The sequence below is a fragment of the Rousettus aegyptiacus genome, unplaced genomic scaffold, assembly GCF_014176215.1.
Source record: "Rousettus aegyptiacus isolate mRouAeg1 unplaced genomic scaffold, mRouAeg1.p scaffold_m13_p_17, whole genome shotgun sequence".
Lineage (NCBI taxonomy): Eukaryota > Metazoa > Chordata > Mammalia > Chiroptera > Pteropodidae > Rousettus > Rousettus aegyptiacus.
In genome coordinates, this window is record NW_023416292.1 from 24,526,631 (window position 1) to 24,538,994 (window position 12,364).

At 62.4% G+C, this 12,364-nt stretch overlaps 1 protein-coding gene across 3 annotated transcripts; it reads right to left on the minus strand.

The window, feature by feature from the left end:
• Nucleotides 1-5,918: 5,918 nt before the first annotated feature.
• On the minus strand, nt 5,919-10,913 carry HAPLN2 (hyaluronan and proteoglycan link protein 2). Of its 3 annotated transcripts, XM_016166142.2 has the most exons (9): nt 10,882-10,913; nt 10,048-10,758; nt 9,573-9,594; nt 9,431-9,489; nt 7,705-7,823; nt 7,161-7,514; nt 6,924-7,040; nt 6,635-6,817; nt 5,919-6,332 (listed from the first exon to the last, which is right to left on the minus strand). In XM_016166142.2, exons 2-9 carry the CDS (start codon nt 10,248-10,250, stop codon nt 6,052-6,054), a joined length of 1,338 nt encoding a protein of 445 aa, XP_016021628.2. In that variant the 5' UTR covers nt 10,251-10,758; nt 10,882-10,913; the 3' UTR covers nt 5,919-6,051. The 3 variants fall into 3 exon arrangements, with proteins under 3 accessions (XP_016021628.2, XP_016021627.2, XP_016021630.2); XM_016166141.2 differs by lacking the exons at nt 9,573-9,594; nt 10,882-10,913 and having other exon boundaries at nt 10,048-10,780; XM_016166144.2 differs by lacking the exons at nt 9,573-9,594; nt 10,882-10,913 and having other exon boundaries at nt 9,431-9,492; nt 10,048-10,285.
• Between the last annotated feature and the right edge of the window lie 1,451 nt (nt 10,914-12,364).

Consider the following 12,364-nt stretch of genomic DNA (forward strand, 5'->3'; position numbering starts at 1 on the left):
CCCCAGGCCGGCATGTGAGGCCGAAGGGCAGAGCAAGGTGCCCGGGACAGCCTGGGGAGGAAGAGAACTTGGTTTATTCATTTCATTAAGCAAATACTGGGTGCCCACTGAGGACCAGGCACTATTTTAGGCCTTGGGGGTGCTGTCCCAAGTCCTCTAGTGGAGAGAAGGATCTGACAAGGCCTTTGGGGACAGGTCAGCACCAGACAGTCCAAAATTCCCTTCACTCTATGCAGACCGTGCCTCCACAGGCTGACAGAGAACCGCCTCCTCCAGGCAGTGCATCCAGCCTGCACTGTAACGGCTCAGCTGAAATTCAGTCCCAGCGGTGGCTCGCATGGAACCCCAGTTTCTGCCTCCAGGAAACCTGGCTGTGACCTGGGGAGACAGAGAAAGCGACTTTCCTCGCCACCTCCTCTCATGGCCGCAAGTGCGGACACATTTTGGCGCCCTGGGGGAGTCCTGCCCTGACCAAGGGCAGCAGCACCTGGGTCTGGCAAGGGCTGGTAGCGGACGGTCTGTTCCGAGAGACAGACACCTGGCGGGGAGCAGGCACGCGAGAGAGCAGACAGCTGCTCCGTGCAGATCTCCATGGCAGCAGGGCTGTCGGCTCAGGCCGCGGCCCCGAGGCCAGACTCCTGTTTGCCACTTGCCGCGGCAAAAGCTCGCAAAGGTCCTAGGTCTCTGAAGCTGTTTCTTCTCCTGTACAACAGGCTAAGGAGCACTTACTGCCCTGGGTGACGACTGTTACACTGGGTGACATCTGCCCTGGGCGACACCTTCCAAAAGTGGGCTGGGTAAAGGAAGCCCCTGGCCCACTGTGGGCTCAGCAGAACTGAGTTCTTTCTTTGCTTTCCTCTCGCTTACACACACGCGCGCGTGCGCACACTCACACACACACACTCACACACACACACACACACACACACACCCCTCCATCGGATCTCCTGGCCAGGCAGCCAGAGGGCCACTGTCCTGTGAGCTGGACGGAGGGCCCAGCATTTGGGAGGGCAGTGCTTTCCAGAGCAAACCCCGGGCAGGCGCGAGCCCCTCCCTGAGCCTTTCCCAGCCTGGCCCGCTGCGCCTGTTCGCCCTGAGGTCCTGTCGTACTTTGAACTGGCCGGTCAGGCACCTTCTCGACTGCGTCCACTGGCTTCGCCACCCACGGTCATGCGATTGCCCTGGTTCTATTCGCTTTCCGAGCAGAGGCGAGGACGCTTGGGCTGGCCAAAAGCAAACGGGATCAGTGGAAGCAGAAAGAGGTGACGGTCAGGTTTCGAGCGGAGGCGCCTGCCCCGGTACCAGGAGCGGAATGTCTCAGGTAACCTTAGGGATCTTCTGGAAAGAGAAACTGAGGCCCAGAGAGGTGAAGTGACTGTCTGGGGTCACACAGGAGGTCACTGACCGGCTGTGACCAAAACCAAGCCTCCCGCCTCCCCGGCCTGGGTCTTGCCAGGGCCCAGCTGTCTCTCCCGGGGAGAAGGTCGGGGTGCAGAAGACCAGAGAAGAAGGGCAGGTGCAGGCAGCCCCACCCCCCACTCCTGGCACAGCTCAGCTGGCTCACCTCCCAGCCTCATGGGCCCGGGGACTTCTCCAGTCTCCCTGGACGGGGACCACCCATGTCCTGCCTCCGCAGAATCTCCTCTCCATGTCCCCGCATCCCAAGGGCCCCCACCTCCAGGGCTAGCCCTGGGCCTTCCTCACTGGGGTCCCAGCCACAGCCACCACCGCAGAGAGCCTGCACCACTGTCCCAGACTTGGGGGTGGGGGCCCAGGCAGCGTAGCCCCTCCCCGAGGCCCTGCGCACTATGCAGACACCTGGTCCTCTGCCGCGGGGCCGTGCAGGGGGGCTGGGGGGCCGCCGGACGCTGGCACAGCTGTGACTGGAGAATGGGAGCTTTGACAGCTTCTGAAAGGGGCAGGAAGCGGGCCCCCAGCCCAGCAGGGAGGGCCGGGGGGCTCTGAGGGCTCCTGCAGCTGAGCGCAGCGGCGGTGGGAGGGGAAGTGGGGTGCTGGGGAGACAGCAGGCTGGGGCGTGTGGGGAAGGCTTCGGGCTGAACAACAGGACGGGAGGACCCTGCTGCATGAGCAGAAGCCAACTCTCCCCCTGAGCTGACAGACCCTCGCTTCGCGGCGCACAGACTCTCATGTTCAGAGGAGCCCGCCGGCTGTCCCACGAAGAACAGCGGAAGGAGCCGGAAGGCTCGACCCTCAGTACAACCCAGTCCACTTTTTGAGAAAAAGCCGGTCCCCTCGGGCCCCCTGCGGCCCTGCCCCTCGCCCTCCTGTGACGCTGGGCCAGCTACGACGCTCTCTGGGCCTCAGTTTCTTCACCTGAAATGGTCCTAACACTTCGTTTTATGGTTTCGATGTTGGAACCGTGTATGTGTTTTATATAATTAAAACACAAAGTTAAATTGGAAGGAATGAAATTAATTTTAAATTAAATTAAATAGAAGAAAAGTGCTTCGATCCTTAAAAATCTAAGGCAAACTCAAACAGATGTACCTAATTGCATATGAAGTTGGCAGCAAAGCCACACAGAAAAATTTTCTTCCAAGTGATCATAAAACTCAGCGTTTTGACTAAGAGCAAAAGATCCATGGAAAAATCTTAACGTTAGAATTACTGTTTTGAAAAGTGCTGCTTATTGTGATAAAGCAAATGCATGATTATAGGAATGATGTGGGGAGTTTTTTCAGTGTGAGGAAAAGAAAGTTAAGCCAAAGCTGCCCATCTTTCCTCTGAACTAGGCACGGCGGCATGAACTCACGATCCGGTGTCCCGTTCGCTGAAAGGCTTAGAAGCAGGGACGATCTGATCACAGTTCTTGCAACCGGCGAGTCGCCTCTGAACAGTGCTTCCTGCTGAGAGGAACCAGGACTCTGGAGAAATTCCAGGCCTGGGGCAGGATAGCTTTTCACACTTGAGAATAAGGGAATTACGAGACCCAGGTCAAGTTCACGTCAGGTGGATCCAGTGGCCAGCTCGAGAAGACTGCCACTGGCCAAGCGCCTTCAGCATTAAAATGGACAACGACGGTCAGAGGCGGCAACGCATCAAGTATATGAAAAGTTCATGGGTTCATAATGCTGCTGAAGAAAAACCGCCGGTCGCCTTTGGACACTCATAAAGCACCAAGTCGACGTTTTGTAAAGCGATCGGGTAGAGCAGATCTTGTCGTCGTCGCCGCCACGTGCCCTCGGCGGCCACCTCAAGGAGCCGAAGGCTGCCGACTGCTGAGGACTGTTCTCACTGAGGACGCGAGCTTGGCCTACGTGCACGAGGTCAGCGCCCCTGGAGACCAGCGATGAGGGGCAGGCGGGCGGAATCCCCAGCGCTCCGGCCTCTCGGGCGGGGCAGAAGCGCAGGGGGCGGGTCCTGCGGTCGTCCGGAGCCGCGGCGCGGCCCGCAGGCCTGACCCGCTCAGTTACCCGCATCGTGTGCTCAGTTATTAACTGGAGCGCGTCGTTGCCCTGTCTCACTGCCACACTAGGATCTGGGACTTTTCAGACCCCCCAAGCCGTGAGCACACGTGGCTGGGCACAGAGCTCCAAATGGCACAGTCGTGACTGAGTGTGAGCACGTCGGGAAGTCACGGGGCCGCTCTGGGAGCAGGACGCGGGCCCATGGGCCTGTCTCTGCTGCACCGAGTCCTCTCAGCTCAGCCTGGAGCTCGGCGACCCGCCTGCAGGGGCCGGAGAGCCAGGGCCTGGCTCATGGATGTCACTTTAACAAACTGATCGGAGCCCAACGAGGGCTGGTGCTCACGACAGTGCCACGTGGGGGTGGCCCCAAAGGAGGGAGGAAGGACTTCAAGCAGTGCATGGCCACCCGCCTTGCGGGGGCGAGGGGACGTGGGTGAAGGCTCCCACGGGCTCTTGGACAGTGGCAAACAGCTCGATTGGTTGCTCAGAGGCCAGGAACCCGTGAGACTGGAGATGGCAGGGTCGGGGGAGGGGCTAGGAGGGCGGCCTACAGCCGTGGGCGCCGCGTCTGTGGCCGCCCGGTTAGAGGATGCCCACTGCACAGGAGACGTTGAACGGCCAAGAGCACAGAGGAGCTCCAGTGGCTCACAGCCGGCCTTTGTCCTCCGCCATGCCAGGCCTTGCACAATGGGCCCACGGATGGCGTAGCTGAGGCAGCGGCCGTGGGGATCAGCGAGGGCCCCCTCTCGCCTAGGCTGACCTGGCTCCCGCCACGGCTGGATGACCAGCCTGTCCGCAGCAGACGGACAGCGACGCCCTCTCTCCAGTCAGGCCCCACGGCCCTCGTGGGGCGTCTGTGCTTCCCGCCCCCACGAGCTTAGGCTCCGTGGGGTTAGAAGGCCCAGCTCCCAGGTTGGTTGGGGGACGCACCTACCAGGGGTCGCAGTGAGGGCACCACTAGCCCCAAGGCCACGGCAGCCTCTGGGTCGAGTGCGTGCCTCGTGCCAACTGGCCAGTAGACAAAGGAAAGAATTACACTGGCAAAGACATTCGATCCTGATCATCCATCCCACATCCCGCAGGAATCACGGGCAGGCGGCCTGTCAAGGGCATGGTGCCGAAAGGCCTTCAGCGACGAGGGTCTGGGCTTCCCGTGGCGAAGGCCCCAGAGGCCCAGCGTGGGCCGGAGAACAGGGAGGTGTCAGACACCGATCACAGCCCTGGAACCAACCGCAGCAACGGCTGCTGGAGTTTGTCCCACTGGCCTCCCTGTGGCAAGGCTTTTCTTTAAAAGAATTAGAAATTGCGATTGGCCACCACCTTGAAGAGGCAGTGACGGGACAATGTGAACTTAGCACAAGACCAGAGACGAATGTGAGCCCCGCGGAGGGTGGGTTGTGGCTGTGGCTCACGTCCACAGCCGTCACCTCTACGGGGAGAAAGCTCCTGTGACCCAACAAACTGCCTGCACGCAGAGTCTCCATCCAGCGTCTGCTTTTAGGGAACCCTGTTTTCTCAGTTCCGGCTGGGGTAACCAACCACCCCAGACTGGGCGGCTCAGACATTTGCTTCTCACAGCCCCGGAGGCCAGTGGATCTGGTGCCCTGGCTGGCGGACACCCGGCTTCTGGCTGGCCTCTCACCTGGTGAGGATTAACGCCTGTCACGTGTGCATATACATGTGAAGAGTGAATTTGTGTCTGTTGAGTTACTTTAGCCAGATGCTAAGGACGCTCCCGGTGCGGTTTCCGCGGTCTTTGGCAGCCGGCGCGGTGCCAACCCAAGGCACAGTCCCGCCGCCCGGCGCGGCGTGGGTGTGCTGGGGCCGCCTCCCCCTTCCGTTAGGCGTAACAGCGGTAAGGCCTCCGTTCCTTAACAGTGGTCCTGCAAGCCCTTCGGGGAGACTGGCGGGACACAGACACGGGCTGAAATTCGTTTAGGTCCCCCTCACAGTTGATCCGTGGTACCCAGCCGGGAGGCCTGGGGCTTGCAGCCCTGCTGGCGGGTTCGAAGTCCTCTTAGGTGGGCGTGTGGCGCCCCCGCGTGGTGCCCGGCGCAACACCCCGGGTTCTCCGTGTGGATCCTGGCCCAGCTGCCTGCGGCGTCTCCCACTCTCCTTTGCCCTTTGGTGGCCTCTCCTCGCCGCCCCCCTCCCGCCCCGTCTCTTGCAGGCTCACCCCTCAGCGGCAGTAGCGCCTCCTCTTACTCTGTCTTCCCAGGCGCGCAGTCGGCACGCAGGGGCCAGGGTCACCCCCCCCCCCGCGACCCCCATGCCTCGCCGCACGTACAGCTTCGTCCAACACAGGAACGCCCCAAAGTTATTTTATTGCTGTATACAGAAGCCAGTCAATGTCCCCTGGGCGCCCACCTGCCCCCGCCCCAGCAGAGCCCGAGTCGTCCGCTGGGGGCGCTCGATCCGCCGCAGGGCCCGGATCCGCGGATGCGGGGGGGGGGGGCGGTCATAGCCGCACGCGCCACCGGGGGCGCCATTTCCTCCCTTCCCGCACCGGGGCAGCGGGGGACACGCCTCTGCGGGGAGGTGACGCTCGCGGGGCAGGGGCAGCGAGCGACCCCGCCGCGACCGCCGGGCTTTGTCGCGCGCGCCAGGGCGCGTGCGGCGGGCGCTACTCGGAGTAGCAGTAGGCCCCGTAGGCCGCCTGCTGGGGCTGCGGGAAGCCGAAGCTGCGCACCCCGGGGTCGGGGAGGCCCCCGCAGCGCGGCCGCGGCGCGGTGATGGGGAAGCGCACGCTGCCGTCCGCCAGCCAGCCGCCGTCGCACTGGTCCAGCCGCGAGAACTTCCAGGCGGCGTAGAGGTGCCCGACCTTGGCCACCACGGCCCCGCGCCGCCGGCACGCCGCGTGGGCTTCGGACAGCGTCAGCCGCCCGGGCACGAAGAACACTTGGCCTGGGGACCGGAGCGCGTCACTGGCAGAGAGCAGGGCAGGGCGGGGTGCGGCGGGGACTCAGGCAGGCAGCGGAGGGGTGGACTGCGCTGCCTGGGAGGACTGGGTGCGCCCAGTTGGGGTGCAGAGGGAGTGGGGGGCGGGCCTCGCCGGGAGGAGACAGCGAGGCGGGTCCTGGCGGAGGTCTGCTTTCCCCGCCTCGTTCTCCAGACCCCGCCGCGTTCAGGGAGGGCCCGGCCTCGCCACGCCCCCTTAGCGGCCCTCGGCCCCCCCCAGCCCCTCGCCCCGCCCCGCCCCGGCTCACCCGCCAGCGCAGAGGTGAAGCAGAAGGCGTCGTAGCGGTCGCGCTTCCGGTCGCGGGGCCCGTAGCTGCGGATCCCGGGCCGACCGTGACCGCCGCACGGAGCGCGCGCCGTGAGCACCGGGTAGCGCACGGAGCCCTCGAGCAGCCAGCCAGCGTTACACCAGTCCAGCCCCTCGGTCCACGCTGGCGGGGGACGGGGGGATGAGCGGCGTCACGCGCAGGACCCAGGCCCGGAGGTGGCCTCCGCGCGGGGCCCTGTGGCAGGCTGGCGGGGCGGGGTCAGGCTCACCCTGGTACAGCTGGGTGTAGGTGGCCAGGCGCCCGTCCTGCTCCTCGCACGCCTGTTTCGCCTCGTAGTAATTGAACTGGTACCGGCCCCGGCTGGGCTGGTACGGAAACACCACACCTGGGGGTGGCGGACAGTCTGGGGACATCCGGAAGTGGGCGTGGGGGTGCTGGGGAAGGAGCCCTGGGAGACCGACCCCCTCAGCGAGGGCGGGGCGGGGCGGGAACCGGCGGGCCTCACCCTCCAGGAGCAGCGTCAGCGTCACGCTCTCGTCCTCGATGCCGTCGATCAGCTCGCAGCGGTACCGGCCCTCGTCCTCCAGCAGCACACCCGCGATGACCAGCGAGGCGTCTAACCGGTGCCCCTTCCGCATCCTGGCTCGACCGCCCAGGGCGCCGTAGCCCCGGGCGTGCAGGCCGTTGGTGATAAGGATCGGCGTTTCCCGGAGCTCCCCCGGCTCCACTTTGCTCCAGCGAACCTTGTAGCTGGGAGGCGGGGTGCCCAGGACGCAAGGCAGCGTGGCCGTGGCCCCACGACGAGAGTGAATGACCTCGTGGATGGGGGGCAGGAGGTAGTGGGGGCCCCGGTGGGGTGCTGAGCAGAGGGGGCCACAGTGGCAGGAACCCCCTGACCCCCACTGCCCCAAGTACCCATGCAGACCCTCTCCTCCTGTGCCCACTCAGCAATGACTCACTCCTGGGCACCTCCAACAGCTGCCCTCCCCACGTTCCCCACACCTGGAGCCTTCCCGCTGTTCAGATTCTGGGCGGCACCGAGGTCTTACCTGGGTCCCCCAGGGCTTTGTGGAAGATGGTGAAGGCCCAAGGGAGGAGGAGGAGGCAGAGTGAGGGGATACTGAGCCAGCCTGGCATGACGGGAGTCGGCCCAGCTGCGTCTGCGGGACTGAGGAAATGGGGGCGGGGCAGGGAGCAGGGTTGGAGAACTCCCACCAGGGACCTCTCGGAGGGAACTGTCCAGCTGGAAGCCATGGGTGCAGGAAAAGGGGCTTACGTTGGTGGCAAAAGGAAGGTGATGGGGGAGGGGTCAGGAGTACCGGCCTCCCTCTGCCCCTGCCACCACTGCAGGCAGCGGGTCCTGATTTGGCACCTCCCCTGCCTCACCCCTTCTCACCACAAGTGCCACTTCCCAGGTCTGGCCATCTGGATTGCCAGCTCCAGTTTGTACCCTCCCAACACCCATTCCCATCTGAAGCCGGAGTGCACATGACCTTGTCACTCCTGCTTAAACCAGTGGCTCTCGCTGGCCCTGAGGATAAAGCCCAGTGGCCTGACGGCATCTTCCAGAGCCATCTGACCCAGCCTCTGGCCACACCTCCACCTTACCCCCACCCCGCGCCCAGGCATGTTGGACCTCGGGTCTCACCTCCCCTGGGAAGCCTTCCCTCTTCCCCGCTTGGCCACAGTGTGGCCAGGTTCCCCCACTGCGCTGGGCTGGGGACTTTTTTTCCTTAGAAGTGGTTTTATTAGCAACTAAGTTAACAGTTTGAATTGGAAAGTAATACAAATTCATACATAAACTATGTCGCTATGTCGTAGGTTTCCAGTAGTTATAAAGTATAAAATGATAAAGTTATAAAAAAGATATCAAGCAGGATTGTCTATTTCAGTGATGATTTCCCCTTTATTGTATCTCTTCTTCACCAGCTTGACCGTTTTTTTAAACTGAGGACCCCTTAACCTAGTTTCATTCATTTTTAAAATTCTATTCCTCCACTTCCTAACTGCATGACTTTGAACAAGTTACTTATCATTTCTCTGCCCCCATGTCCTCATCAGTAAAATGTGGTAGTTGTGAGGATCTGATGAAGATAATACACGTAAACTGCTCAAAATGGTACCTGGAGCGCGGCAAAGGCTGTGCACGCGTCAGCTCATTCCCGCAACTCTCAGCACAGGTTCCGGCAGTGGGCGCTGTGTGTGCATGTGTGTGTGCGCGTGCGCGTGTGTGTGTGTGAATGGCTGAGCTTACAGGACTCCTGGGGAACACTGAGGAGTCAGAAAGCTAAGGAGCTGAGCTCCATCTTCTTGCAAAGACGACCTTGCTGCAGGAGAAACGGGGGTCAGGCACAAACCGGATTCCCGATGGTTAGAAAGGCTCGCATCCGGGACAGGGACGTGAGTGGGGGAGCCAGTGCTCGCCAGGTCCTCCTGGACAGAACTAGCTCTCTCACTCATGTACCCGTCCCAGCCGGCACCGACCAGCTTGGAGTTTAATGTGCCTGAGACACTGCTAAACACTTTATGCATATACTTTTATATGACTTCTCAGCAATCCTACCAGGCAGGACCCATCACGAACCCCAATCTATACACACTCAGACACGTGTTAGTAAACTCGAGTGAGGCCAAACAGCTTGTAAGAGGAGGGGTTTGCCGGGGTTTGAATCCAGATCTGATGGTGAGGCTTGCACTCCTATTTCAATGCACACAGGTGCACACACAGCTCCACACCCCTTGTAGAGAACGAGAGGCCAGCAGCTCCATGCCTACCTGTTAGAAGCTGGTTTCCTCGCAGAGGTGGAGGGAGCGGTGACGGGCAGCTTTCTGTCCTGCTGGAGGAAGGGGTTCCTGGTGAAGGTGTCGCATGGGCCCCTGGGAGGTCCGGGGACCCGAGAGCCGGACGTGAACACACCTGGTCAGTACAGGTGCTCCTTCTGCGCTTTTGTGGAAAGGTTTCTGCCCTGAGCTCACAGAAGCGGCCGAGGTGCCAAGAACTCTGCCACCCATCTGTCCACTGAGCAGGCTAAGTGACGGGTGTCCAGCCCTGTGACCAGGCACTGTATCTGCAGTGCTTACTGTCCTGGGCTCAGGGAGAGATGCTGGGCTTGGGATGAGGGGTGGGGGCCCAAGAAGGGATAGGGAGTAAAGGAGGCAACCAGGTATGATCACCTGGAAGGCTGCAGAGAGTGGGGTGCGTCTCCCAGACGCTCATGGACCAGAGAACGGTGGATTGATTAGCGCTATGAGGATGTCGGACCAATGGGCGTGGGGATAGACTACAGACGAGGCTGAAGACCCACAGCCCTCAAGCTCCACTGCCTCCATTTTCCTTATGGGCCTTATCTGAGGAGTACCCCTCCCCCCTCCTGCCCCACCGCAGTCCTCACCTCTGCCCCCCGGTGCCTGGGTGTGCATCGCCCACTGGAAGAGGCTCCCAAGGTGGGAGCCAGAGGTCTTTCGGGACCTCTGGCCGCTTCAAGAAACCTGACCCCTCTGTCAAGTCCCCCGTCTGTCCATCTGTCTGTCCTGTCCTTCTCTGTCCCCACCCCATCGGAAGCACAATTTCCCTTTGTCTCGGTCGTTCCCCCATTGTTGAACAACAGGGGCCCTTTCTTTGTCCTGTGGGTAATGGCAACGAAATGTCAACAGCTGGGGATGTGGGACGCGGGACAGGCTGGCACACGCCACCGGAAAAAGGGGCCTGGGTGGGGGTGGGCTTAGAACAGGACCTGCCATCCCCAAGGAGAGCCGAACGGGTGACGGGGAGAGAACTGCCGGCGACGCAGTCCGCTCATACTCGGAGTTTCAAGGCTCTAAGGAGATTTGCGTGAGGCCGGGGAGGAGGCCAGCTCTGCATACGGCGCGAGAGGCTGGAATTGCAACAGGGGAGACGAGGATTGGGCGGCAAGGAGGTCTTTGCCATCCCTGGGAAGGGACATGGGGGGTTCCGAGGATGGAAAGACTTTGGGAAGCTCTCCGAGGCCGAGGGCATCTTGGTTGCTCCCGAGCCCCGCACGTCCGTCCTCCTCACTCAGGGCGATGATCATGCCGGGTGGAGCTCACGCCTCCGGAGGAAGTTCTTTCCGAAGTGTAACCCCCTGGCGGAGTGTAAGTTCATTTTCAACACCTCCCTATTGTGTCATTTACAGGTAACAAAGTGCACAGTTCCACACACGTGGACACGCGCATGCGCACGTCGTGCCACCCCCGGCGAGACGCACCTCCCGACGCCGGGCCGAGCGCGCGCCCGCCGCGCTTGCTGCCCGGGCGGAAGGCGACGCGCCCCGCAGCGGCCCTGCCCGGCGTCCTGGGCTTCCACTCGCTCTGCGTCCCCTCTTCCCGCCCCGAGCCGCCCCGCACCCGCACTTTCGCGCGTTTAGAACCGCACGTTTCCGGATGGGCGGGGCCTCGGGCGGGAGGGGGCGGGGCCTGCCCGGACCGCGCAGGCGCAGCTGCGGACGCAGACCTGGGACCTGCCGCTTTCCCGGCGACCCTGCGGACTGCAAGTCTGAGGGGTAGCGAGGTCTCCACGGGGGCCAGAGGCAGTTCGGGGGCCCACCCCCACGGCGCTCCCTCGAACTTGGCTGACCTTTCCCAGTGCGCGCCAGCCCTGGTCCTAAGCCCTTCCCTCCCCCTCCCAGCCCAAGGGCCAGCAGAAGACAAACGACCGCCTGTCTCCTGGGCCAGGACACTCTGATCCAGGGCATCTGATTGGCTTCCGCCCAACTCCAACAAACAGCCTCCCGCAGAGACGGGGCAGTCTAAAGGCGCCGCAGCCGCCCTGCCGCCATCCCAGGCTCACAGCCCGGGGCAAGCCTGGAACTCAGTGGTCGAGCAGAAAGAACGCTTTGCGGATGGATAAGACTAGGAATGATCACAGCGCGCGGCCGAGCTGCGTTTAGTTTGCCCGAGGTCACTTTCATTCTCGGTTTCCCCCAAGACACTGGGACATAGACATAGGAATTGGCTGAGGCTGCCCAGGCCTGAGTTCGCACCTCGTCGCTGGGCTGGCACCTTCTGAAGAGAGGCCTTTGCCACTCGGGCTGCCTGCTGGCCAGGCGAGGCAGCTTCAGGAAGGACCGGCAGGGGCCCTGACACGCAGGCTGAGCTCACGCCCTCCAGGCACTTTCTGCCGGCTAGTTTTCCTGACCCCTGGAGATGACCAGCATGATCCCAGTTTACTACTGAGATTGTCAGTGAGGGGCTTTAGGGGGCAGAGCAAGGAGGAAGTAGGTGTGACTTCACATCACAGCAGAGTTCCCTGGAGGTGCTGCAGGCAACTTCGGGGTCCTCCTGTGCTGGCTCTCAGACCCCAGGTCGCCCCTTTCCCTCAGGCCCAGGCCTGGGTGTCGTGGGGGTGGGTCCTGGCTGCACTGCAGGGCCATGTGGGGGACACCTACTCAGGAGGCCTCACTGCCCTGAACAGCCTTTGCCCTGTGCACGCAGCCACGGCCGGAAGGAAGAGGAGATGGGGTGCTCACCCTTTGGGGCTGCCGCCCTGAGGCCTGGGCTCGAGGCCACGTGGGCTGTGGGAGGAAGCCTGTCCAGCCAGATGCCAACCTCGAAACCCCGCGTGAGCCCGACGCCAACCTCTGGGAGCTGCAGGCTCCGTGATCAGAAGGGCACCGCGCCTGCCCCGTGGGCCACTGGGCAGGGTGCGGGCTCAGCTTCCTACCCAGGGAAAAGCTCATGATGAGTTCTGTT

Coding starts and splice junctions, on each gene's coding strand:
- HAPLN2 (XM_016166142.2), bottom strand. CDS start 10,250: ATGGGGGAACGACCGAGACAAAGGGAAATTGTGCTTCCGATGGGGTGG. Junction 6,818..6,923: donor CTACACCCAGCTGTACCAGG/GTGAGCCTGACC, acceptor GTCCCCCGCCAG/CGTGGACCGAGGGGCTGGAC. Junction 6,333..6,634: donor CTTCACCTCTGCGCTGGCGG/GTGAGCCGGGGC, acceptor TCCGGTCCCCAG/GCCAAGTGTTCTTCGTGCCC.